General features: G+C 40.9%; 1 protein-coding gene across 1 annotated transcript in view; it reads left to right on the top strand.

Annotated features, from left to right (window-relative positions):
• RASGEF1B (RasGEF domain family member 1B) overlaps positions 1–23,595 on the top strand; it is a 577,487-nt gene that overhangs the window by 112,567 nt on the left and 441,325 nt on the right. The window contains exon 2 of the mRNA XM_060012290.1: positions 13,439–13,486. Coding sequence (XP_059868273.1) covers positions 13,439–13,486 — 48 coding nt within the window. The remainder of the gene's footprint in view (positions 1–13,438; positions 13,487–23,595) is intronic.

A 23,595-nucleotide genomic window follows, 5' to 3' on the forward strand; every position in this document is an offset into this window, starting at 1 on the left:
TTCACTCTGTATGACAGACTCTGGGTCTATCCACCTCATTACAAATAGCTCAATTTCATTTCTTTTTATGGCTGAGTAATATTCCATTGTATATATGTGCCACATCTTCTTTATCCATTCATCCGATGATGGACACTTAGACTGTTTCCATCTCCGGGCTATTGTAAATAGAGCTGCAATGAACATTTTGGTACATGACTCTTTTTGAATTATGGTTTTCTCAGGGTATATGCCCAGTAGTGGGATTGCTGGGTCATATGGTAGTTCTATTTGTAGTTTTTTAAGGAACGTCCATACTGTTCTCCACAGTGGCTGTATCAATTTACATTCCCACCAACAGTGCAAGAGGGTTCCCTTTTCTCCACACCCTCTCCAGCATTTATTGTTTCTAGATTTTTTGATGATGGCCATTCTGACTGGTGTGAGATGATATCTCATTGTAGTTTTGATTTGCATTTCTCTAAAGATTAGTGATGTTGAGCATTCTTTCATGTCTTTGTTGGCATTCCGTATATCTTCTTTGGAGAAATGTCTATTTAGGTCTTCTGCCCATTTTTGAACTGGGTTGTTGGTTTTTTTCTTATTAAGCTGAATGAGCTGCTTATAAATTTTGGAAATTAATCCTTTGTCAGTTGCTTCATTTGCAAATATATTCTCCCATTCTGAGGGCATAGTCAGAATGGGAGAATAGAGGGCATAGTCCTCTACTATGAATGTGTTACTGTCGATTTCCCCTTTTATGGCTGTTAGTATTTGCCTTATGTATTGAGGTGCTCCTATGTTGGGTGCATAAATATTTAAAATTGTTATATCTTCTTCTTGGATTGATCCCTTGATCATTATGTAGTGTCCTTCTCTGTCTCTTCTAATACTTTTTATTTTAAAGTCCATTTTGTGTGATACAAGAATTGCTACTCCAGCTTTCTTTTCGTTTGCATTTGCATGAAATATCTTCTTCCATCCCCTTACTTTCAGTCTGTATGTGTCTCTAGGTCGGAAGTGGGTCTCTTAAAGACAGCAAATATATGGGTGTTGTTTTTGTATCCATTCAGCCAATCTGTGTCTTTTGGTGGGAGCATTTAGTCCATTTACATTTAAGGTAATTATCGATATATATGTTCCTATTTCCATTTTCTAAATTGTTTTGGGTTCGTTATTGTAGGTCTTTTCCTTCTCTTGTGTTTCTTGCCTAGAGAAGTACCTTTAGCAGTTGCTGTAGAGCTGGTTTGGTGGTGCTGAACTCTCTCAGCTTTTGCTTGTCTGTAAAGGTTTTAATTTCTCCATCAAATCTGAATGAGAATCTTGCTGGGTAGAGTAGTCTTGGTTGCAGGTTTTTCTCTTTCATCACTTTAAATATGTCCTGCCAGTCCCTTCTGGCTTGCAGAGTTTCTGCTGAAAGATCAGCTGTTAACCTTATGGGGAATCCCTTGTGTGTTATTTGTTGTTTTTCCCTTGCTGCTTTTAATATGTTTTCTTTGTATTTAATTTTTGACAGCTTGATTAATACGTGTCTTGGCGTATTTCTCCTTGGATTTATCCTGTATGGGACTCTCTGTGCTTCCTGGACTTGATTAACTATTTCCTTTCCCATATTAGGGAAGTTTTCAACTATAATCTCTTCAAATATCTTCTCATTCCCTTTCTTTTTCTCTTCTTCTTCTGGAACCCCTATAATTTGAATGTTGGTGCGTTTAATGTTGTCCCAGAGGTCTCTGAGACTGTCCTCAGTTGTTTTCATTCTTTTTTCTTTATTCTGCTCTGCAGTAGTTATTTCCACTATTTTATCTTCCAGGTCACTTATCCGTTCTTCTGCCTCAGTTATTCTGCTATTGATCCCATCTAGAGTATTTTTCATTTCATTTATTGTGTTGTTTATCATTGTTTGTTTCATCTTTAGTTCTTCTAGGTTCTTGTTAAATGTTTCTTGCATTTTGTCTATTCTATTTCTAAGATTTTGGATCATATTTACTATCACTATTCTGAATTCTTTTTCAGGTTGACTGCCTATTTCCTCTTCATTTGTTAGGTCTGGTAGATTTTTATCTTGCTCCTTCATCTGCTGTGTGTTTTTCTGTCTTCTCATTTTGCTTATCTTACTTTGTTTGGGATCTCCTTTTTGCAGGCTGCAGGTTTGTAGTTCCCGTTGTTTTTGGTATCTGTCCCCAGTGGCTAAGGTTGGTTCAGTGGGTTGTGTAGGCTTCCTGGTGGAGGGGACTAGTGCCTGTGTTCTGATGGATGAGGCTGGATCTTGTCTTTCTGGTGGGCAGGTCCACGTCTGGTGCTGTGTTTTGGGGTGTCTGTGGACTTATTATGATTTTAGGCAGCCTCTCTGCTAATGGGTGGGGTTGTGTTCCTGTTTTGCTAGTTGTTTGGCATAGGATGTTCAGCACTGTAGCTTGCTGGTCGTTGAGTGAAGCTGGGTGCCGGCATTGAGACAGAGATCTCTGGGAGATTTTCGCCATTTGATATTATGTGGAGCTGGGAAGTCTCTTGTGGACCAGTGTCCTCACGTTGGCTCTCCCACCTCAGAGGCACAGCACTGACTCCTGGCTGCAGCAGCAAGAGCCTTTCATCTACACAGCTCAGAATAAAAGGGAGAAAAAGTAGAAAGAAATAATTAGTAGAAGTAGAAAGAAAGAGAGAAAGAAAGAAAGAAAGGAGGGTGGGAGGAAGGAAGGAAGGAAGGAGGGAAGGAAGGATAAAAAGAAAAACGATAAAGTAAAATAAAATAAAGTAAGATAAAATATAATAAAGTTATTAACATAAAAAATAATTATTAAGAGAAAACAAAAAAACGGACGAATGGAGCCCTAGGACAAATGGTGGAAGCAAAGCTATACACACAAAATCCCACACAGAAGCATACACATACACACTCACAAAAAAAAGGAAAAGGGGAAAAAATCATAAATCTTGCTCTCAAAGTCCACCTCCTTAATTTGGGATGATTCGTTGTCTATTCATATATTCCACAGATGCAGGGTACATCAAGTTGATTATGGAGCTTTAATCCGCTGCTTCTGAGGCTGCTGGGAGAGATTTCCCTTTCTCTTCTTTGTTCTCACAGCTCACAGGGGCTCTGCTTTGGATTTGGCCCCGCCTCTGCGTGTAAATCGCCGGAGGGCTTCTGTTTTTTGCTCAGACAGGACGGGGTTAAAGGAGCCGCTGATTCGGGGGCTCTGACTCACTCAGGCCGGGGGGAGGGAGGGGCACGGTGTGCGGGGCGACCCTGCGGCGGCAGAGGCTGGCGTGACGTTGCACCAGCCTGAGGCGCGCCGTGCGTTTTTCCGGGGGAGTTGTCCCTGGATGCTGGGACCCTGGCAGTGGCGGGCTGCACAGGCTCCCGGGAGGGGAGGTGTGGAGAGTGACCTGTGCTCGCACACAGGCTTCCTGGTGGCGGCAGCAGCAGCCTTAGCGTCTCATGCCTGTCTCTGGGGTCCGCGCTTTTAGCTGCGGTTCGCGCCCATCTCTGGAGCTCCTTTAAGCAGTGCTCTTAATCCCCTCTCCTCGCGCACCAGGAAACAAAGAGGGAAGAAAAAGTCTCTTGCCTCTTTGGTAAGTCCAGACTTTTTCCCGGACTCCCTCCCGGCTAGCCGTGGCGCACTAACCCCCTGCAGGTTGTGTTCACGCCGCCAACCCCAGTCCTCTCCCTGCCTCCAACCGAAGCCCGAGCCTCAGCTCCCAGCCCCGCCCGCCCCGGCAGGGTAGCAGGGAGCAGACCTCTCGGGCTGATGAGTGCTGGTAGGCACCGATCCTCTGTGCGGAAATCTCTCCGCTTTGCCCCCCGCACCCCTGTCACTGTGCTCTCCTCCGCGGCTCTGAAGCTTTCCCCCTCCGCCACCCGCAGTCTCCGCCCGCGAAGGGGCTTCCTAGTGTGTGGAAAGCTTTCCTCCTTCACAGCTCCCTGGCACTGGTGCATGTCCCGTCCCTATTCTTTTGTCTCTGTTTTTTCTTTTGCCCTACCCAGGTACGTGGGGACTTTCTTGCCTTTTGGGAGGTCTGAGGTCTTCTGCCAGCGTTCAGTAGGTGTTCTGTAGGAGTTGTTCCACGTGTAGATGTGTTTCTGGTGTGTCTGTGGGGAGGAAGATGATCTCCGCGTCTTACTCTTCTGCCATCTTCCCGGAAGCCAATACTGGGTATTGTCAATACCCTTTAATCTTAATCCTCTTCTTTATGTTGTGGTCAGTAAAATGCTCATGTCCCCTTTTCTTGCTAAAATAACTAATAGAGCTAATAGAGCGGGGCGACCGGAAAAAACGCATTCCTTTGTCTGGACTTTTGTTAGTTTCATGAATAAGTGCTTACTTTGTGCCTTCAGAGAGCTAGAGAGAAGACAGACATAACCCTTGCTTTGGAGTTTATCATGTGAAAGTAACTGGTCTTTATTAGTATTTTCCTTGTGGCATTGTGTTTTCAGAGAATGCTCAGTGTTAGACTTCGGCACATTAATTAGCCTTGGAAGCGTATGAATCCAGAATACATTATAGTCATTTGTCTTGGCCTTGTTTGTGTGCTGCGTTCATCATTGTTTTATTTTTGAACACGGCTCCTTCTTTCCCTCCTGTCTGTAGCGTTATTAATAGCAGTAGGAGCTTCCCGGCTTCAGTCAGTGGCGTGCCTGGGAGGGACGTTCAAAAGAGATAGGAAGGATTCATCTCCCAAGTAATTGGTGTGCTGGGGAGTACCACTCCTTAGAAACCCTGTCCTTTGTGGTTCCTGATAAGGCTGGCATAGAGGGTGAACCATGGCCACCAGGGTAGACAGGGAGAAACTGGACCTTAGAACGAAAGCCCTCCCTCCCGCTCCTCCCTGGGTAGACAGGTGCTAGGAGAGTGCCAGTAAGAGGCACCAGCTGACAGTGGGAAGAAAGAACAGGCAGGTAGGCAGACCACAGCACCCAAGCCGGGGCAATCCCTGAGGAGGGTGTGAATGTAGAGAGCAGGCAGCGGGGCATATGGGAGTTGATTACATGCAGTGGTTAGGAAGGGCAGCTTTTAGAAGCAACACAAATGTCCATCAACAGATGAATGGGCAAAACGTGGTATATACATGCAATGGAATATTATTCAGCCTTAAAAAGGAAAGTAGTCCTGACATATGCTACAATGTGGATGAACTTTGAGGACATTATGCTAAGTGAAATAAACCAGTCACACACAAAAAAACACTGTACGTATTATTCCACTTATATGAGGTTCCTAGATTAGTCAAATTCATAGATAGAGAAAGACTAGTAGTGGTTTCCAGGGGCTGGAGGAACTGGGGAAGGAGGCGTTATTTAACAGGTGTAGAGTTTCAGTTTCACAAGATGAAAAAGTTCAGGAGCTCAGTTGCACAACAATGTGAATGCACTTAATGTTACTGAACCGTACGCTTAAAAATGGGTACTATGGTAAATTTTAGGTGTATTTTACCGTATTTACAAATTGGAAAAAAAATCAGAGATGATCTAAAAGGAAAAAAGGAAGGCAGCTTTGAAGACAGGCTGCCTGAGTTCAAATCCTGGCACAGACACTGACTAGATGGGTGCCTTTGGGCAAATCAGGTAACCTCTCTGAGCTTTGGTTTTCTTTTTCAAATGGGACTGACAATAATAGTACCCATACTATAGGATTTGTTGTGAGAATTAAATGAGATACTATATGTAAAGCCTGTGGCACTTAGAAGAACACAACAGTGTTAGTTTTCACCATGATTATCAGAATAATATGTGACCTTTTAAATATACAAGGCTGCAGTTTTCTTTAGGATGTCTGTCAGCATTCTAAGGGCATAGGGTTCCAGATACCAGGCTCAGATTGAGGGATATGACTTCAGTTCTTAGTGGGGCCTATAAGGAACAAGGTGTGATTTCATGCCAGAGTCAACAAATATTTATGGAGTACATGCTAGGGTTTGGGTTCTGCTCAAAGTGTAGAAAGACATTAATATAATCCTGCTCACAGTGTGGTGGGGGTATTGTCAAGTTATTAAAGAGAAAATCCAGTTATATGAGTTATGATACCTAATAAGGACTTAGATATATTGTAGAACTCCAGTCAGTTATTAGAATTATACCGCAAGATAAAAATTAGATTAAAAGCAAAGGTGATGCTATTTATTAAGATTTTGCCAATTCCTAGTGCCATAAATCCCAGTTGAAACTAGCTTGAGCACATAATTTAATTTATTGCTTTACATAGTGAACATCTGGTTGTATACCTGGCTTCAGGCATGGCTGGACCCAGGTGTTCACGCATTTTTCTTAGGCAGTTCTTTGTGATGGGGGTAACATGGCCACTAATGCCCTTGGTTTATATTCTATAAAATCAACACTCCTGTTCTTCCTCTTTCTGTTTCTTTTCTTCTTCCAGTCTTTTCCTTTCCCTTTCTGAACCATTCCACTTAAAAGCCATTAAGTGGGGCTGAGCAAGCTAAGAGTCTGCTGGGGGCAGGGGTGGAAAGCCGAGGTGGCACAGAGCAGGGTGTTGGACCCAATGGGGGGTGAGGAGGGCATCCCAGAGGGAGGCTGTTCTGTGCAGGGGGCGCATAACAAGAGCATCCAGTAGGATGGCTGCTCAGTGTATTGTGTCAAAGCCTGAGTGAGGTGAGGAGGTGTCCATCCAGTGCAGGTACTGGAGATCAGGCAGCATGAGGAGGGGGTCCAGAGCAGAGGATGGCCTGGCATGGCATGTTGGAGCCCAGGCGGTATGAGGAGGGTGTCTGTGGACAAAGGTGGCCCAGAGTGAGGTGTCAGCGCCTGAGAAGAGTGACAAGGCTCCCCCTGTGCGGGCAGGCAGCTCCCGGAGAGGGTCCGAGCCCAGGCAGGGCGAGGAGGGGCCGGATTCCCGCTGTGAGAGAAACGTGGTGCAAATATGGAAAGGGGGAAAGATAAAATCAACCCTGTGATACTGGATTGGAACTGGAGGTATTGGTGTGGATTCGTGATTTTCTGGTTGTGGATGGATGAATGGATGGATAGATAGATGGAAAGATAGATGTAGAGTAACAGATCAATATAAATGTAAATGTGTGTCTATGCAGTAGATACTGCTTTTTAAATATAAATATCCTATGGTTTCTAAATACCATTCTCCACTGAAAGGAGCCAGGGATTCTTGGAGAAATGGCTGATTGAAGGGTTGGGCAGGGAAGGCAAAAGATGAACCTGCAACATTTTGTGCATGAAAGTAAGGAAGCACTTAGAGAGTGAGAGGAGCATGTCCAAAGGACTCAGGAGCAGTTTGAAGGGCTCCACACTCCACATCTGGGACAATTTGAGCTTCAAAAATAAATAACGACACTAAGAGGTTAAAACCCACTGAATAGAACAGGGAACCGTGAGTTCAAACTGACACAGATTGAACGTTGGTGAAGAACTATGAAAAACAGACCTATTCATAGTCTCACCACAAAATACTTATTCCTTACGAAGGGAAAAGGCACGGGAAGGTGGCGAGTCCTAAAGAAAGGCTGAAGTGCTGGTGCTGGAGATGTCCCGTTTCACCAGGAGGCTGACTTCTACAGACTCTTAAGTCCCTCGTCCTCTGGCTTCCACCCGCGTTTGGCCGATGGATGGGCTGTGGCGGCAGGTGCTGGGAGGGTGAGGGGTAGACTTCTCTGCCTCTTCGCCAGCTGGGTTGCGGTGTGGAAGCTGCAGCGTTCCCCATAGTGCTCTCTCCTGGTCTACAGCTCTCCCTTTGGTCAGCGGTGATAATTACTGACCACTGATGTTAGCTTGGGGTGCGTCCCCGCCACCCCGTACTGCTTTCCCTTGATCCTGTCTACACCTCCGTGCCACATCCCTCCATTAAACTCTCGCTAGGGTGCCCTCTGTTTCTTGCCGGGAGCCTGACTGACACAGACATATGGCACTGTTACCAGAGAGAAGGGCAGACAGAAGTTCAGCAGCAACGATGGTGACTCACCACTGCTCCCAGATTAGACCATCCAGTCATCTCCCTTCAGATGGGGTTGGGTCCAGTGACCCAAGGTGTGAGAAGAGAATAAAACCAGAGAAAGGGAATCTAGAAGGACCTGACAGCAGCTCAGTGACCAGAGAGGAATTTTGTCCCAGTCATTTATACCGGAAAGGAAGGACTCCTTAAACTTCTGTTGGAGAGTGAGATACCTTCCCTCTCCCTCAGTTAAGGAGGTGGGGCCCTACATTATGAAGAATTGCATTTCAGAGCATCATAGACCTTTTGAATTCAACTGTCTTTATGATTTCTTCCAAAGAGGATCCGATTAAGAAACAATCCACAGGGCAGGGGAGTATCTTCTTTTAATACTGTGCAGTCTTGACTGCACTGTTATCACCTGGCAAATCATTATGTGGCAGACGCTCTTGTTTCTGGAACCTTTCTGTTTCAGCCATTTCTTCTTTTGTGTTCTGGAAGGCAAGCACAGACAAGGACGTGAAGTGGGAGGATTTTTAATGTCACATCAATTCAGAGGTGTCCCTTGTTCCAGCCTCTGAACATGGGGTGACACTTCTGAATACAGCCTGCTAAGAGAGCCGGCTAGGACTCACATGATTTATTGGGTTGCTAATCACCCCATTTGAGACTGAGCCCATTAAATTAGCCTGCAGCTCCAATTAAGGGAACTCAGACCAGAGACCATATTTAAGAGTGCTCCCTTGTCAGTTTCATCAGGGGTTTAAATTGAATTCTTACTGTTGGTAGGGAAAACTGAAACATGTCCTAATTCTGCTAAAAGTAGCAGAGAAATCACATACTGGGGTGCCTTTTCTGATGTGGGCAGGATTGCTCGTGGGGAGAAGGGGTGATATTTGCTGGGAGAGGTCACTTACATTCCCTTTTGGTTTCCATTCAAGTCCTGCTTGCTATGGACTCAATCACGACTGCAGACTTAGATGTCAGAATGCTCGTTTTCATAAATAAGTCTGGAAAACAGAAGCACATTCATCTCTTGCTGTTTTCAACTTTGGAGTAACTTTACAGAACCCACTGTTTTAATTAACACTGACTTAACAAGAGTTCAGGTCAGAATTCGAGGACAGCTTGGTATAAGTTGACTATAGAAGAAAATCAAGGATTTCTTTTATAACGTTTCCTTCAGCTGCTTCTGCCACTTTTTTATGTACGCTGTGTGTATGTGGGGTGGAGGGTTAGCCTTATGAGGTAGGCTATTTTTATTTAAATGTCTTGAAGACTACAATAAAATACCGTGCAGGCATTCCCCAGATTAGGTGCACCTGATTTGTGAATGTTTGTTGCAGATGTGGTCCAGTTAATTAATAACCCTTCCCCTTCCTGCCTCACCACAAAGCCACTCTGCTCTCCTTCCCTTCTGCCATTTGCTGCCTCTGGAGAACATCTTGGGATCCTTGGCCACTGATGCCAGCTCAAGTCTGACTTGGGTACATTTCTGATCTACTGCCTTTTCCCTACAACTTCCTTTCTTTCTCTTGAAGCGATTGTTGTGCAACACAGTTTCTGGGTATTCTCTGATTTTCACTACTCTAGACTCTGCTAAATTCCTCCCTGGGCAATTATTCCCATATAAATAGTGTAGTAGTTTTTAAGACCATGGGCTTTGAATCAGACCAACTAGTTTAATTCTTGGTTCTGCCACTTAACAGCAGTATGGGTTTGGGCAAATTATTTTGCTTCCTATGCCTCAGTCTTCCCCTCTATAAAATTGAGATAATAATATAATTATACTTATCTCTTAGCCATGTTATGTGGGTCACGTAAAAGATGTAAGTTGCATGGTGTGCTGGGAACACATTGTAAGTGCTCAGAAAAGGTGAGCTGCTGATGTTTATTATTTTTATTTTAGTTTCTTCTTTATCTTTCTTCCTTCCCCATCTTTCCTCTCTTTTCAATTTTACTCATTTATTTGAGGAAAACAAGCTTTTCCCCCCTTTTGATTGTCTCCTCTGATTCTGTGTTGGACCACAGGTGACAGTGGGCAATAGTCAATCCCCAGTGAGGGCTAGCCTGGGCACAGTGTGCCCTGCCACAGGGAGATGCTTAACAACCACTTTGTCTTCCTGCTTTTCTTCACCCCTTAGTAGTCCTAAGTGACCCTATTCATAGATGCTACAGAGCAGAGTAATGCTGGGTTGCACTTGAATCAAGAAAAGCAAAACCATCTGCTTGGGAGGGGAGGTGTGGGGGGAGCGTCAAACATGAGCCGTCATGCATTAGCAGTGAATACCATGTCCTGAAATTTCTAGTAAGGCCACGTCGGAATTCCAGAGTTTCTACCTTAGTCTCCATCTTCTTCAAATTACACATACTTTTTTATTTTTCAAGATGTATAGAAAAGCAAAATGGTTTCTTAATTGATTTTTAGTATTTTTATGCTTTGTATAGGTGTTAGTACTGTGATAGTATACTTTTTTTTTTTTTTAATTGAACTTGCAGAGCATTTTGCTTATATCAGAGATTAAATAGGGCTTTGGGTTGTAGCCTATAAAATTACTTCTGGGCTTCCCTGGTGGCGCAGTGGTTGGGAGTCCGCCTGCCGATGCAGGGGACGCGGGTTTGTGCCCCGTTCCGGGAAGATCCCACATGCCGCGGAGCAGCTGGGCCCGTGAGCCATGGCCGCTGAGCCTGGGCGTCCGGATTCTGTGCTCCGCAACGGGAGAGGCCACAGCAGTGAGAGGCCCACGTACCGCAAAAAAAAGAAATTACTTCTATGTGGAAATAAGCTCTAAGTCCTTAACACCTAACTAATGAAAGAAATTTTTAGAAGGCCACACTTTTGTAAGTGTGGACTTAAGGTATAGCATGATACGTACAATGCAGGTGGTATTTTACCAGGTCCAACCTCCATTCTCTCTAGATAAGACATTTAAAGAAGAGATCAAAGAACTCATTTAATGTCAAATGAAAATGTTATTTCTCTGGAACTGGATTGGCTTTTGTATTAATCAGGGTTCTCCAGACAAACAGAACCAGTAGAAATATATTTCTATATATGTGTATATTTCTATATATGTATATATTTCTCCTCTCTCTCTCTCTCTCTCTCCCTCCCTCTCTCTCTCTCTCTCTCTCTCTCTCTCTCTATATATATATATATATATATATATATATATATATATTTCTTCAAGGGCAGGAAAAGATGGACCTCCCAATTCAAGAAGATAGGGAATTTGTTCTTCCTTAGCCTTTGCTCCCATTTGAGGCCCCAGCAGTTTGGATGGTGCCCACCCATACTGGTGAGGCTGGACCTCTTTTCTCAGTCTGCTGAATCAAATGTTAATCTCTTCCAGAAACATCCTCACAGATATACCCAGAAATAATGTTTTACCAGATATCTGAGCATCCCTTAGCCCAGTCAAGTTGACGTAAAACTAACCATCACAGCTTTTAATCCCTTTTATAAATGGAAGTCTTGTCTTTTAGGTCATGTTTGCTATTATGACTTCGAGTTGAGTATAAAGGCCATACTCACAGATGTTTATGGCATTTAATATGGCATAGAAACCCAACTAAATTTCTAAAAATATACATAAACACAGAATCTGTGTGCTTATGTTTTTAAACTGGAGAGGTTAAAGAACCGTTTCAGATCTGCTTTTGGAGTAGTTTGAGTACTTTACCAACATTCAGCCTGTTTCAGTTATCCTGTGCCACCCACTGGTTCAATCAGATGAAGAATTTTAACACCAGGCATTTAAAAGAGAAAGGGAAAAGAGGTTCATTTATTTGTATTCTTCAAAGAGAAAGAGAGAGAGCATTAACGCCATTTTCCATATTTTCCTACTTCTCATCCCAAGTTACCACCATTCTTCACAGGCAAGTGGTCCTCAAGTTGTAGTTAGTGGACCATGTATCTATTTGAATTTCCTTAGATGCTTGTTAGCATGCACATTCCTGGGAGCCACCCCAGACCTCCTGACTTGGAGTTTCAGCAAATTACATGGTTAAGAGCCCCCTAAATGATCTTTGTGAACTCTATAAAGTTTGAGAACCACTGCTTTCCAGATAATCCAATGTATGATGCTACAAACATGTGTGGGTGAAAAATCTATTCAAAGTGCAAGATAGATCAACCAGTTTTTATGTAACAGAGTATAAAAAGTTCATTGGTATGATTTATTCTACATAGTCACTAACCTTTAAGAAACTACCAATTGTCAAGTTTTGAGGTCATATCAGAGAAGAATATTCACAATTATTTGAAAAGATTATTACAAATACTTTTTCCTTTTCCAACTACATAACTGAGCGAGGCTGAATTCTTTTCATTTACTTCAACCAAAAACATATCATATCAAAATAGATTAAATGCAGAAGCTGGTATGAGGATCTGTCTTCTATTTAAGCTAAATATCAGAGATTTTCAAAAACATGAAAAATATACCATCTTCTCACTAATTTTTTCTGTTTAGGAATATACATAAAATACATAAAAATATGTTATTTAACATGTAGTGGGTTTATTATTGCTATTTTAAAATGAATTAATAAATGCATATTTAAAAAAATTCTCATTTCCAGTTGCTAAGACAGTGATTGTCAATGGATATAACCCACATAAACAAAAGCTCTTTGGGGACCCCTATAATATTTAAGAGTGTAAAGTAATCCTGGGATCAAACAATTTGAGGACTAGAGACTAGGCTTTTTTCTAGGTACAGTGTAGTAATTGGTTTAGAGTTAACTTTGATTCATCGTACACTTAATGCCATATGTATTCACTATCTGAATGCTAAACATAGTAAGCTTGATTTTGCTTTTTTCTCATTGGGAGAAAAATCATAATGGTATCTATACCAAAATATCCTTAATTAATGCTTGTTTTACCTTTCCTAATTCCAAATAAGATTAGATAATCTTGTTGGAAAATAAAAAGCCCTCTATTAGAACTAATGTTTTTGAGAGCTTCGTTTCCACCTACTGAAAATACATTTAAATTAGCAGAGATTAAAATCTTCTCTATTGAAATGCTCTTGGAAATCTTGCCATAAACGTGCCCTTTTCTTCATTCTGCCTCTATTTTCTCTTTTTCCAATTTATAGAGCATTTTTTTTTCTTTTCTCTCCTCTTCTTTCTTCCTTTCCTCTTCTTTTATTCATTTCCCCTCCTTTCCCTTTGCCTTATTATAGCTGGAAGTTATTTGCTCATGCGTTGCAGTTTTCAGTTTCTGCTGGTGTCCTCTAAGAAAGATGCTGAGTCGGTAAATATGAGCCAGGCATTGACAAAGTGTAGGTGCATCTTTGCTGTCTCAGCTCCAGGACTTAAACAGTCTTCCATTCGGTATGTAAAACTCAACACTGGAGTCTATGCTCTGCTTCTATTCTTAGATTTCCAGAGGCTGTGAAAGAAGGCTAGGGGAAAGGATTTTTAAAAATTAATTAATTTGTTTTCTTTTGGCTATTAAATGAAAACTTATACCTTCTAGAAGAAATGACTTCAGAATAAGTTCTACCATTATACTGTGTTCTTCATAAATTTCTTTCTCATTTTTCCTCTAGTCCAAAAGTCACTCCCGAGTTGGCCTGAAATCAAGCACCAAGCAAAAGGTATGCTATTTTCCCCCTCTGCATTGCTCCTTTAAAAAAAAATTAGTTTGCTGATGTTTTTTCCTGAAAAGAATGACTTGTTTTCGGAAGGCAAGGATTACCCAGAAACAAAGTGTTTTTGGTTTTCATTTACTTTGCCTCCATAATTGCAAAAATGAAATTGGAGAGAGATCGTTGAATTGAAATGGAATCTAGCAGCCCAGTGACAGAACCTCGGAATTGCCATGGCTTGCAAACAATTCTGAAAGCAAGGTCAGAAGGTACTCTCCCAGATTCAGCTCTTTATTTTCTTAGCCCTTCACAGTGAAGGGATTTGTTCCTGTCTTAGTTCATATTTTTACTAAACTTCATTCTCTCAGCATCTGCTGTGGAGAATGACCCTCACCTATGACCTGTGGTGAATTGGCTAAATCATGAGCTCCATGAGTCAGAAAGAATTGGCTTCAATTCCTGATTCTGTCACTTTACTAGCTATGTGACCTTGGACATATTTGTATGAAGATGATTGTACCTCTTAATGTAGTATATTTTAAGGATAAAATGATATAATATATGTGAAAGCACTTATAACCCAGTGCCTAGCACAAAGTAGGCACTTAGTAATTTTTAAAATTCTATAATATTTCATTGATATTTTAGATGTACAAAACAAGAGAAAATTTGAAATTCCAAAATTTTAATCCTTAGATGCACACACATTTTTTTTTTTTAGAGATGGAGTTGGGCTCTTGGTCTGAGGCTAGCAGGCTGCCACTCCTTCTTTTTATTTTTAAATATAATTTAAATTTTTTATACAGCACGTTCTTATTTGTTATCTATTTTATACATATTAGTGTATACTGTCAATCCCAATCTCCCAACTCATCCCCCCAGCCCCCCCCGACTTTCCCCCCTTGGTGTCCATATGTCAGTTCTCTACATCTGTGTCTCTATTTCTGCCTTGCAAACCGGTTCATCTGTACCATTTTTCTAGATTTAACATATATGTGTTAATGTGCGATATTTGTTTTTTTTTTCTGACTTACTTCACTCTGTATGACAGTCTCTATATCCATCCATGTCTCTACAAATGACCCAATTCGTTCCTTTTTATGGCTGAGTAATATTCCACTGTTATATATGTACCACATCTTTATCCATTCGTCTGTCTATGGAAATTTAGGTTGCTTCCATGATCTGGCTATTATAAATAGTGCTGCAATGAACATTGGGGTGCATGTGTCTTTTTGAATTATGGTTTTCTCTGGATATATGCTCAGTAGTGGGATTGCTGGGTCATATGGTAGTTCTATTTGTAGTTTTTTAAGGAACCTCCATACTACTCTCCATAGTGGCTGTATCGATTTACATTCCCACCAACAGTGCAAGAGTGTTCCCTTTTCTCCACACCCTCTCCAGCATTTGTTGTTTGTAGATTTTCTGATGATGCCATTCTAACTGGTGTGAGGTGATACCTGATTGTAGTTTTGATTTGCATTTCTCTAATAATTAGTGATGTTCAGCAGCTTTTCATGTGCTTCTTGGCCATCTGTATGTCTTTGGAGAAATGTCTATTTAGGTCTTCTGCCCATTTTTGGATTGGGTTGTTTGTTTTTTTAATATTGAGCTGCATGAGCTGTTTATATATTTTGGAGATTAATCCTTTGTCCGTTGATTCGTTTGCAAATATTTTCTCCCATTCTGAGGGTTGTCTTTTTGACTTATTTATGGTTTCCTTTGCTGTGCAAAAGCTTTTAAGTTTCATTAAGTCCCATTTGTTTATTTTTTTTTTTATTTCCATTACTCTAGGAGGTGGGTCAGAAAAGATCTTGCTGTGATTTATGCCAAAGAGTGTTCTTCCTATGTTTTCCTCTAAGAGTTTTATAGTGTCCGGTCTTACATTTAGGTCTTTAATCCATTTTGAGTTTATTTTTGTGTATGGTGTTTAGGGAGGGTTCTAATTTCATTCTTTTACGTGTACCTGTCCAGTTTTCCCAGCACCACTTATTGAAGAGACTGTCTTTTCTCCATTGTATATCCTTGCCTCCTTTGTCATAGATTAGTTGACTGTAGGTGCGTGGGTTTATCTCTGAGCTTTCTATCCTGTTCCATTCATCTATATTTCTGTTTTTGTGCCAGTGCCATATTGTCTTGATTACTGTAGGTTTGTAGTATAGTCTGAAGTCAGGGAGTTTGATTCCTCCAGCTCCATTTTTTCACTCAAGATTGCTTTGGCTATTCGGGGTCTTTTGTGTCTCCATACAAATTGTGAAATTTTTTGTTTTAGTTCTGTAATAAATGCCATTGGTAATTTGATAGGGACTACATTGAATCTGTAGACTGCTTTGGATACAATAATCATTTTCACATTATTGATTCTTCCAATCCAAGAACATGGTATATCTCTCCATCTGTTTGTGTCATCTTTGATTTCTTTCATCAGTGTCTTATAGTTTTCTGAGTACAGGTCTTTTACCTGCTTAGGTAGGTGTATTCCTAGATATTTTATTCTTTTTGTTCCAATGGTAAATGGGATTGTTTCTTTAATTTCTCTGTCTGATCTTTCATTGTTAGTGTATAGGAATGCAAGAGATTTCTGTGCATTAATTTTGTATCCTGCAACTTTACCAAATTCATTGATTAGCTCTAGTAGTTTTCTGGTGGCATCGTTAGGATTCTCTATGTATAGTATCATGTCATCTGCAAACAGTGACAGTTTTACTTCTTCTTTTCCAATTTGTATTCCTTTTATTTCTTTTTCTTCTCTGATTGCTGTCGCTAGGACTTCCAAAACTTTGTTAAATAAGAGTGGCACGAGTGTTTTGTTCCTGATCTTAGAGGAAATGCTTTCAGATTTTCACCATTGAGAATGATGTTGGCTGTGGGTTTGTCGTATATGGCCTTTATTATGTTGAGGTAGGTTCCCTCTATGCCCACTTACTGGCGAGTTTTTATCATAAAGGGTGTTGAATTTTGTCAGAAGCTTTTTCTGCATCTATTGAGATGATCATATGGTTTTTATTCTTCAATTTGTTAATATGCTGTATCACACTGATTGATTCGTGTATATTGTAGAATACTTGCATCCCTTGGATAAATCCCACTTGATCATGGTGTATGATCCTTTTAACGTGTTGTTGGATTCTGTTTGTCAGTATTTTGTTGAGGATTTTTGCATCAATATTCATCAGTGATATTGCTCTGTAATTTTCTTTTTTGTAGTACCTTTGTCTGGTTTTGGTATCAGGGTGATAGTGGCCTTGTAGAATGCGTTTGGGAGTGTTCCTTCCTCTGCAATTTTTTGGAAGAGTTTGAGAAGGTTGGGTGTTAGCTCTTCTCTAAATGTTTGGTAGAATTCACCTGTGAAGCCATCTGGTCCTGGACTTTTGTTTGTTGGAAGATTTTAAATCGCAGTTTCAATTTCATTACTTGTGGTGGGTCTGTTCATATTTCTATTTCTTCCTGGTTCAGTCTTGGAAGGTTATACCTTTGTAAGAATTTGTCCGTTTCTTCAAGCTTGTCCATTTTATTGGCATAGATTTGCTTGTAGTAGTCCCTTATGATGCTTTGTATTTCTGCTGTGTCTGTTGTAACAGACAACAGTCTGTTGTCTGTTCTCCTTTTTCATTTCTTATTTTATTGATTTGAGTCCGCTCCCTCTTTCTCTTGATGAGTCTGGCTAATGGTTTATCAATTTTGTTTATCTTCTCAAACAACCAGCTTTTAGTTTATGGATCTTTGCTATTGTTTTTTGTTTCTATTTCATTTATTTCTGCTCTGATCTTTATGATTTCTTTCCTTCTACTAAGTTTGGTTTTTGTTTGTTCTTCTTTCTCTAGTTCCTTTAGGTGTAAGGTTAGATGGTTTATTTGAGATGTTTCTTATTTCTTAAGGTAGGATTGTATTGCTATAAACTTCCCTCTTAGAACTGCTTTTGCTCCATCCCATGGGTTTTGGATCATCGTGTTTTCATTGCTATTTGTCTCTAGGTATTTTTTTATTTCCTCTTTGATTTCTTCAGTGATCTCTTGGTTATTTAGTAACATTTAGCCTCCATGTGTTTGTGTTTTTTACATTTTTTCCCCCGTAAGTTATTTCTAATCTCATAGCCTTGTGGTCAGAAAAGATGCTTGATATGATTTCAATTTTCTTAAATTTACTGAGGCTTGAATTGTGACCCAAGATATGATCTATCTGGGAGAATGTTCCATGTACAGTTGAGAAGAAACTGTAATCTGCTGTTTTTGCATGGAATGTCCTATAAATATCAATTATATCTATCTGGTCTATTGTGTCATTTAAAGCTTGTTTCCTTATTTATTTTCTGTCTGGAGGATCTGTCCATTGGCATAAGTGAGGTGCTAAAATCCCCCACTATTATTGTGTTACTGTCAATTTCCTCTTTTATAGCTGTTAGCATTTGCCTTATGTATTGAGGTGCTCCTATGTTGGGTGCATATACTTACAATTGTCATATCTTCTTCTTGGATTGATCCCTTGATCATTATATAGTGTCCTTCCTTGTCTCTTGTAACATTCTTTATTTTAAAGTCTATTTTATCTGATATAAGTATTGTTACTCCAGCTTTCTTTTGATTTCCAATTGCATGGAATATCTTTTTCCATCCCCTCACTTTCAGTCTGTATGTGTTCCTAGGTCTGAAGTAGGTCTCTTGTAGACAGCGTGTATATGGGTTTTGTTTTTGTATCCATTCAGCAAGCCTGTTTCTTTTCGTTGGAGCATTTAATCCATTCACATTTAAGGTAATTATTGATATGTAAGTTCCTATTACCATTTTCTTAATTGTTTTGGGTTTTTTTATAAATCCTTTTTTTATAAATTTATTTATTTTGTTTATGATTTTTGGCTGTGTTGGGTCTTTGTTGCTGCATGTGGGCTTTCTCTAGTTTTGGCGAATGGGGGCTACTCTTCGTTTGTGGTGTGCAGGCTTCTCATTGCGGTGGCTTCTCTTGTTGCAGACCATGGGCTCTAGGGTACACGGGCTTCAGTAGATGTGGCACATGGGCTCAGTAGTTGTGGCTCACAAGCTCTAGGGCACAGGCTCAGTAGTTGTGGCACACAGGCTTAGTTGCTCCGTGGCATGTGTGATCTTCCTGGACCAGGGCTCAAACCCACATCCCCTGCATTGGCAGGCGGATTTTTAACCACTGCATCACCTGGGAAGCCGTGTAGGTCCTTTTCTTCTCTTGTGTTTCCCACTTAGAGAAGTTCCTTTAGCATTTGTTGTAAAGCTGGTTTGGTGGTGCTGAATTCTCTTAGCTCTTGCTTGTCTGTAAAGCTTTTGATTTCTCCGTTGAATCTGAATGAGATCCTTGCTGTGTAGAGTAATCTTTGTTGTAGGTTCTTACCTTTCATCACTTTAAATATATCGTGCCACTCCCTTCTGGCTTGTAGAGTTTCTGCTGAGAAATAAGCTGTTACCCTATGGAAGTTCCCTTCTATGGCATTTGTCATTTTTCCCTTGATACTTTTAATAATTTTTCTTTGTCTTTCATTTTTGTCAGCTTGATTACTATGTGTCTTGCCGTGTTTCTCCTTGGGTTTATCCTGCCTGGGACTCTCTGCACTTCCTGGACTTTGGTGGCTATTTCCTTTCCGCCATTAGGGAAGTTTTCGACTATAATCTCTTCAAATATTTTCTTGGGTCCTTTCTCTCTCTCTTCTCCTTCTGGGACCCCTATAATGTGAATGTTGTTGCGTTTAATGTTGTCCCAGATGTCTCTTAGGCTGTTTTCATTTCTCTTCATTCTTTTTTCTTTATTCTGTTCTGTGGCAGTGAATTCTACCATTCTGTCTTCCAGGTCACTTATCCGTTTTTCTGCTTCAGTTATTCTGCTATTGATTCCTTCTAGTATATTTTTTTCATTTCAGTTATTGTATTGTTCATCTCTGTTTGTTTGTTCTTTAATTCTTCTAGGTCTTTGTTAAACATTTCTTGCATCTCCTCGATCTTTGCCTCCGTTCTTTTTCTGAGGTCCTGGATCATCTTCACTATCATTATTCTGAATTCTTTTTCTGGAAAGTTGCCTATCTCCACTTCATTTAATTGCTTTTCTGGAGTTTTATCTTGTTTCTTCATCTGGTACATAGCCCTCTGCCTTTTCCTTTTGCCTATGTTTCTGTGTATGTGTTTTTCATTCCACAGGCTGCAGGATTGCAGTTCTTCTTGCTTCTGCTCACACACATGATGCTTAAATCATGTTAATTGCTGGTGACACATAGGGCAATGATGTAAATAGGTTTTTAGGATTTGGAGAAGTTTATGCTAAAAAATTATTATTCTGGTGTAGATGTTTGCACTCTTTGGAGACCTTGCCTAACCTCTCAGGATAATGGATACCTTAACTCAGAATACCTTTCTTGATGTCAATTGATAGAGGAAAAAACACTTAAGAGGTGTTTAAGAAGATTAAAACAGGTAACATCTGTGAATGCACTAAGCCTAGTCCCTAAGTAGGTGGTAGCTATTTTTATTAGAGAAACATCATGTTGACTGGAAGAAGATGGACAGACATGGGCTCTAACCCAGCTTCAACACTTTGAAAGTAATCGCTGACCTTGATATGGCCAATCCGATGCTCCAGGTACAGTTATGAGCACTTTACAAGGACAAACTCATTTAATATTCTCAGGCAGATGTTCTTGTGTCCCTCAGGTTCAGCCAGGAGAGTAAAATCATGCCAATAATTTGAACAGAGTGAATTTGATATGAAGAACTGTTAAGTGGTTATAAAGTTGTGAACCAAGTAATAGAAAGAGTGAAAAGAGAACTCTAAGGTATAGGGTAGGGGTAGCAGTTCCAGTAATCAGCTATTACCCCCAGGGCTGATGGAACAAAGGAAAGAGTAGGGATTACTAAAACTTCTTAGGTACTTAGAGGAAGGGCCCCACTGAGCTGAAATGCAGTCCTCTGAAGTGAGGGTGCTGGCCAGCAGACTCTAAGGCTGATTCTACAAGAACAGTACAAACTGGATTCAGTGGCTCTGCAGAAGGGAGAGAAGGGTGGGGCCCCCGATTGAGGCTCAGAGGAAACACCCAGGAAGGAGCAAGTATCTTCTAGCTCTTCCAGCTTGGCAGCCCTCTCTAGCGCCCTCTACTGACAGAGCTAACACGAAGCTAGCTGACTAAGCAGGAATGTGTTTTGTAGAGTCTCTGGCCTAGCATCACAGATCTGGTCACAGAAAGATGGGTTTGGCCATGAGAGACTGGTACACTTACTAGCTCCACGTGTGTTAAGCTGTGTTTACTCAGTGCTATAGTGTGAATGTTTGCATCCTCCCTCCAAATTCAGATCCTACCCTCCAAAGGTGATGTTATTAGGAGGTGGGGCCTTTGGGAAGTGCTTAGGTCATGAGGGTGGAGCTCTCATGAGGGGAATTAATGCTTTTATAGAAGAGTCCCTTCCACCATGTGAAGACACAGCGAGAAGTCTGCAACCCTCACCTGACCACGCTGGTACCCTGATCTTGGGCTTCCAGGCTCCAAAAATGTGAGAAATAAATTTCTGTTGTTTATAAGCCACCCAGTCTGTGGCATTTTGTTATAGGAATGGACTAAGACGCCCATCTAGGAAGGGGCAGGGTCAGAATTTAAACCTAGGCAGCTTGGCTCCAAAGTTCATGCTTTTCAACCTCTTGAACAAGTGACCATGGGTAAAAACACTTCTCTAAAGTTTACTTTTAAAATCTGCAAAATAAGGATGATAATTTCTAACTTGTAAGGTTGTTCTAAGGATTAAATAAACAATGTAAATGATGTGTGTATCATATTTCCTGGCACATAGCTTACTATATATGGCATTTTTCTTTCTTTGAGTATTCATTTTGCCTCAGTGAATATATGTGTAGTTTTGAAAGTATTGCCTTTGCCTTGGGGTGATCCCGTCTCAAATGAGTTGTTTATTTAGTTGATTATCTCTCCAGCTTAGCATAGTTGGGTGTTTACATTGGAAAGTGAACAGCAGAGAGAATTTAGTGCTGGAGATGGATCAGTGGAGGCTTTATTGATGATGTCCTTAAAATCAGAGAGTTTATCAGGGCCTGTATCAGAGCACTGAGTTAGTCTTTCTCTTTGGATGTTAAGTGGTGGGGGAAATCATTGAATGCATTCATTCATTCCTAATGCAACAGTTATTTATTGTGTACTTAATTGCAGCAGGCACTGTGCTAGGCATGGGGGTGATATAAGCAGACATACAGACCCTGCCCTAAAGGCTATTTCTTCCAGTCCAGGTGGAAGAGTGATGCAAAAATTCAAGTGCTCATTTTCCCTCACTCCTCCTTGGCTTTAATAGGTGTGCATGTATGTATGTTTCTTGTTACATAGATATAATGCCATCATGTAGATAAAATATCTATTGGGCCTACTATGGAGTCAACCAGTATCCAAGGGAGATTGTATGGGGGTAGAGGTGTGAGGGGAAGGAAGGCCTGTCCTGAAGGACAAAGTCACTCAGTAACCAGGGGAGAGGCAAGTCTCAGACCAGACACAGGGACTGAGTGGGAGGGTCTGGGAGGCAGCAGCACTGGAAAGCTCTTTGGTGGCTGGTGGAAGGTCATAAGGTGTTTGTGTGCAGGGGTATGAGAGTTAAGGGCTCCAGGGTGTGTACTGTGATGCAATATGGGCCCTTTTTCTCTAGAGTGTTCTAGAGAGAGCCTGGAATGGGCAGGGCCTTAGAGCCCTGGAAGTAGCTAATTGGTGGGATCAGGAGCCTCTCCTGTTTTTTTTGCTTTATTTCCCCTCTATGTTTATTTTCTTTTTGTTTATAAGTGCAGAATATCTTAGCATCCCTAAGGGAAATAAGGGAAGGGCTTTATGTGTGTGCTTTGGCGAGAACTTTAAGGGGAAGCTGGCCTTGGAGGCTAGCATGGTAGTAAAGGCATTCAGGATGCTCGTGAGAGAACCCCAAGGTCGTGGTCATGTATTCAAGGTCATGCTAGGTCTTGTTGACCTTTCTAGAAATTCTGGTGAAAACTAAGTAGGTTAGGTTATATTGAGATATGTTTTGTAGGACATGGGAATGCCAAAACCTGTTCTTGACCCCCTCAGCTCAAGGGAATCAGAGGAAAATAAATACTTAGAGGGCATAGACAGGCAAATGAATATTCTATTACCCCAATGTAGAACCTCAGTGAGCTTTGCTGAAATAAATAGAAGACTTTTTCGTCTTGTTCCCATAAAACTTTCTGCTCTCCAAGTGTATTTTCAAGATTAATAACAATATTTATGGTAAAAATAACATTCAATCAACGTTCTGGTTGCTTTGCAAACACTCAGTGGTAGCACTGTTTTCCTTAGATTTTAATCAAAAAGAAAATTGAACTGCCAAAGCCTACAGTTAACAGATTATTTTAAATATTCTCAGCCTCCTGCCCAAACATTTCTGTGGCGTTCAGTGATCTCAAGTTTACTATATCCTTGCTTCCATCAAAGCCATCTCGTCAGATCTGAAAAATAAATTCACAGTAAGTTACACTTGAATTATATGGCTTAAAGTATAATCTCTCCTAAGAGTATTTGCATTTTAATAGGTGACAGAGCTAATGAAATCGAGTCGAAGGGGTGGAATTCATGGCATTAGCAAACAGGGAACAATTTTTCTTTGGTAGAAAGATCTTATCCTTGCTCCTAAAATTACATCGTTTACTTATAAGACTGATTTAGAAGGAAACATTAACTGGTTAGATGACCTAGGGTCACGGATGTGTATAGTTGGTAGGGAGTCAGTGCTCCAGTTTGGAGCACGGAGGCCGGCCCTAGTCTGTTCAGCCCGTGATCATCTCTTCCTCCCATCGAATTCCCCACCAACCTCATTGTTAATGAGTGTAATGTCCCTCTTTCCCACGGAACTGTAAGCTCTCCTCCAAACACAAATTGTGTTTTCTTAATATTCGTACCTTTCCTCTACCCCCTTCTCTCTGGCACCTGGTTTCTGAGAGCTTCCTAAATGTTGATAAGCATACTGAAAAACACCCCGTGCCCCATTTACACCTGAGCAATCCGTGCCATGGCCAGTAATGGAGCTCAGTGTTAATCTCAGGTCCCTGGAGTAGTAGCTTCCAGCTTTTCCTGCTACAGAAGAAAAAAGGCTCTTGAACGTTTTCCGTGG

Source organism: Delphinus delphis, chromosome 5 (genome assembly GCF_949987515.2).
Source record: "Delphinus delphis chromosome 5, mDelDel1.2, whole genome shotgun sequence".
In the NCBI taxonomy this organism is placed as follows: domain Eukaryota; kingdom Metazoa; phylum Chordata; class Mammalia; order Artiodactyla; family Delphinidae; genus Delphinus; species Delphinus delphis.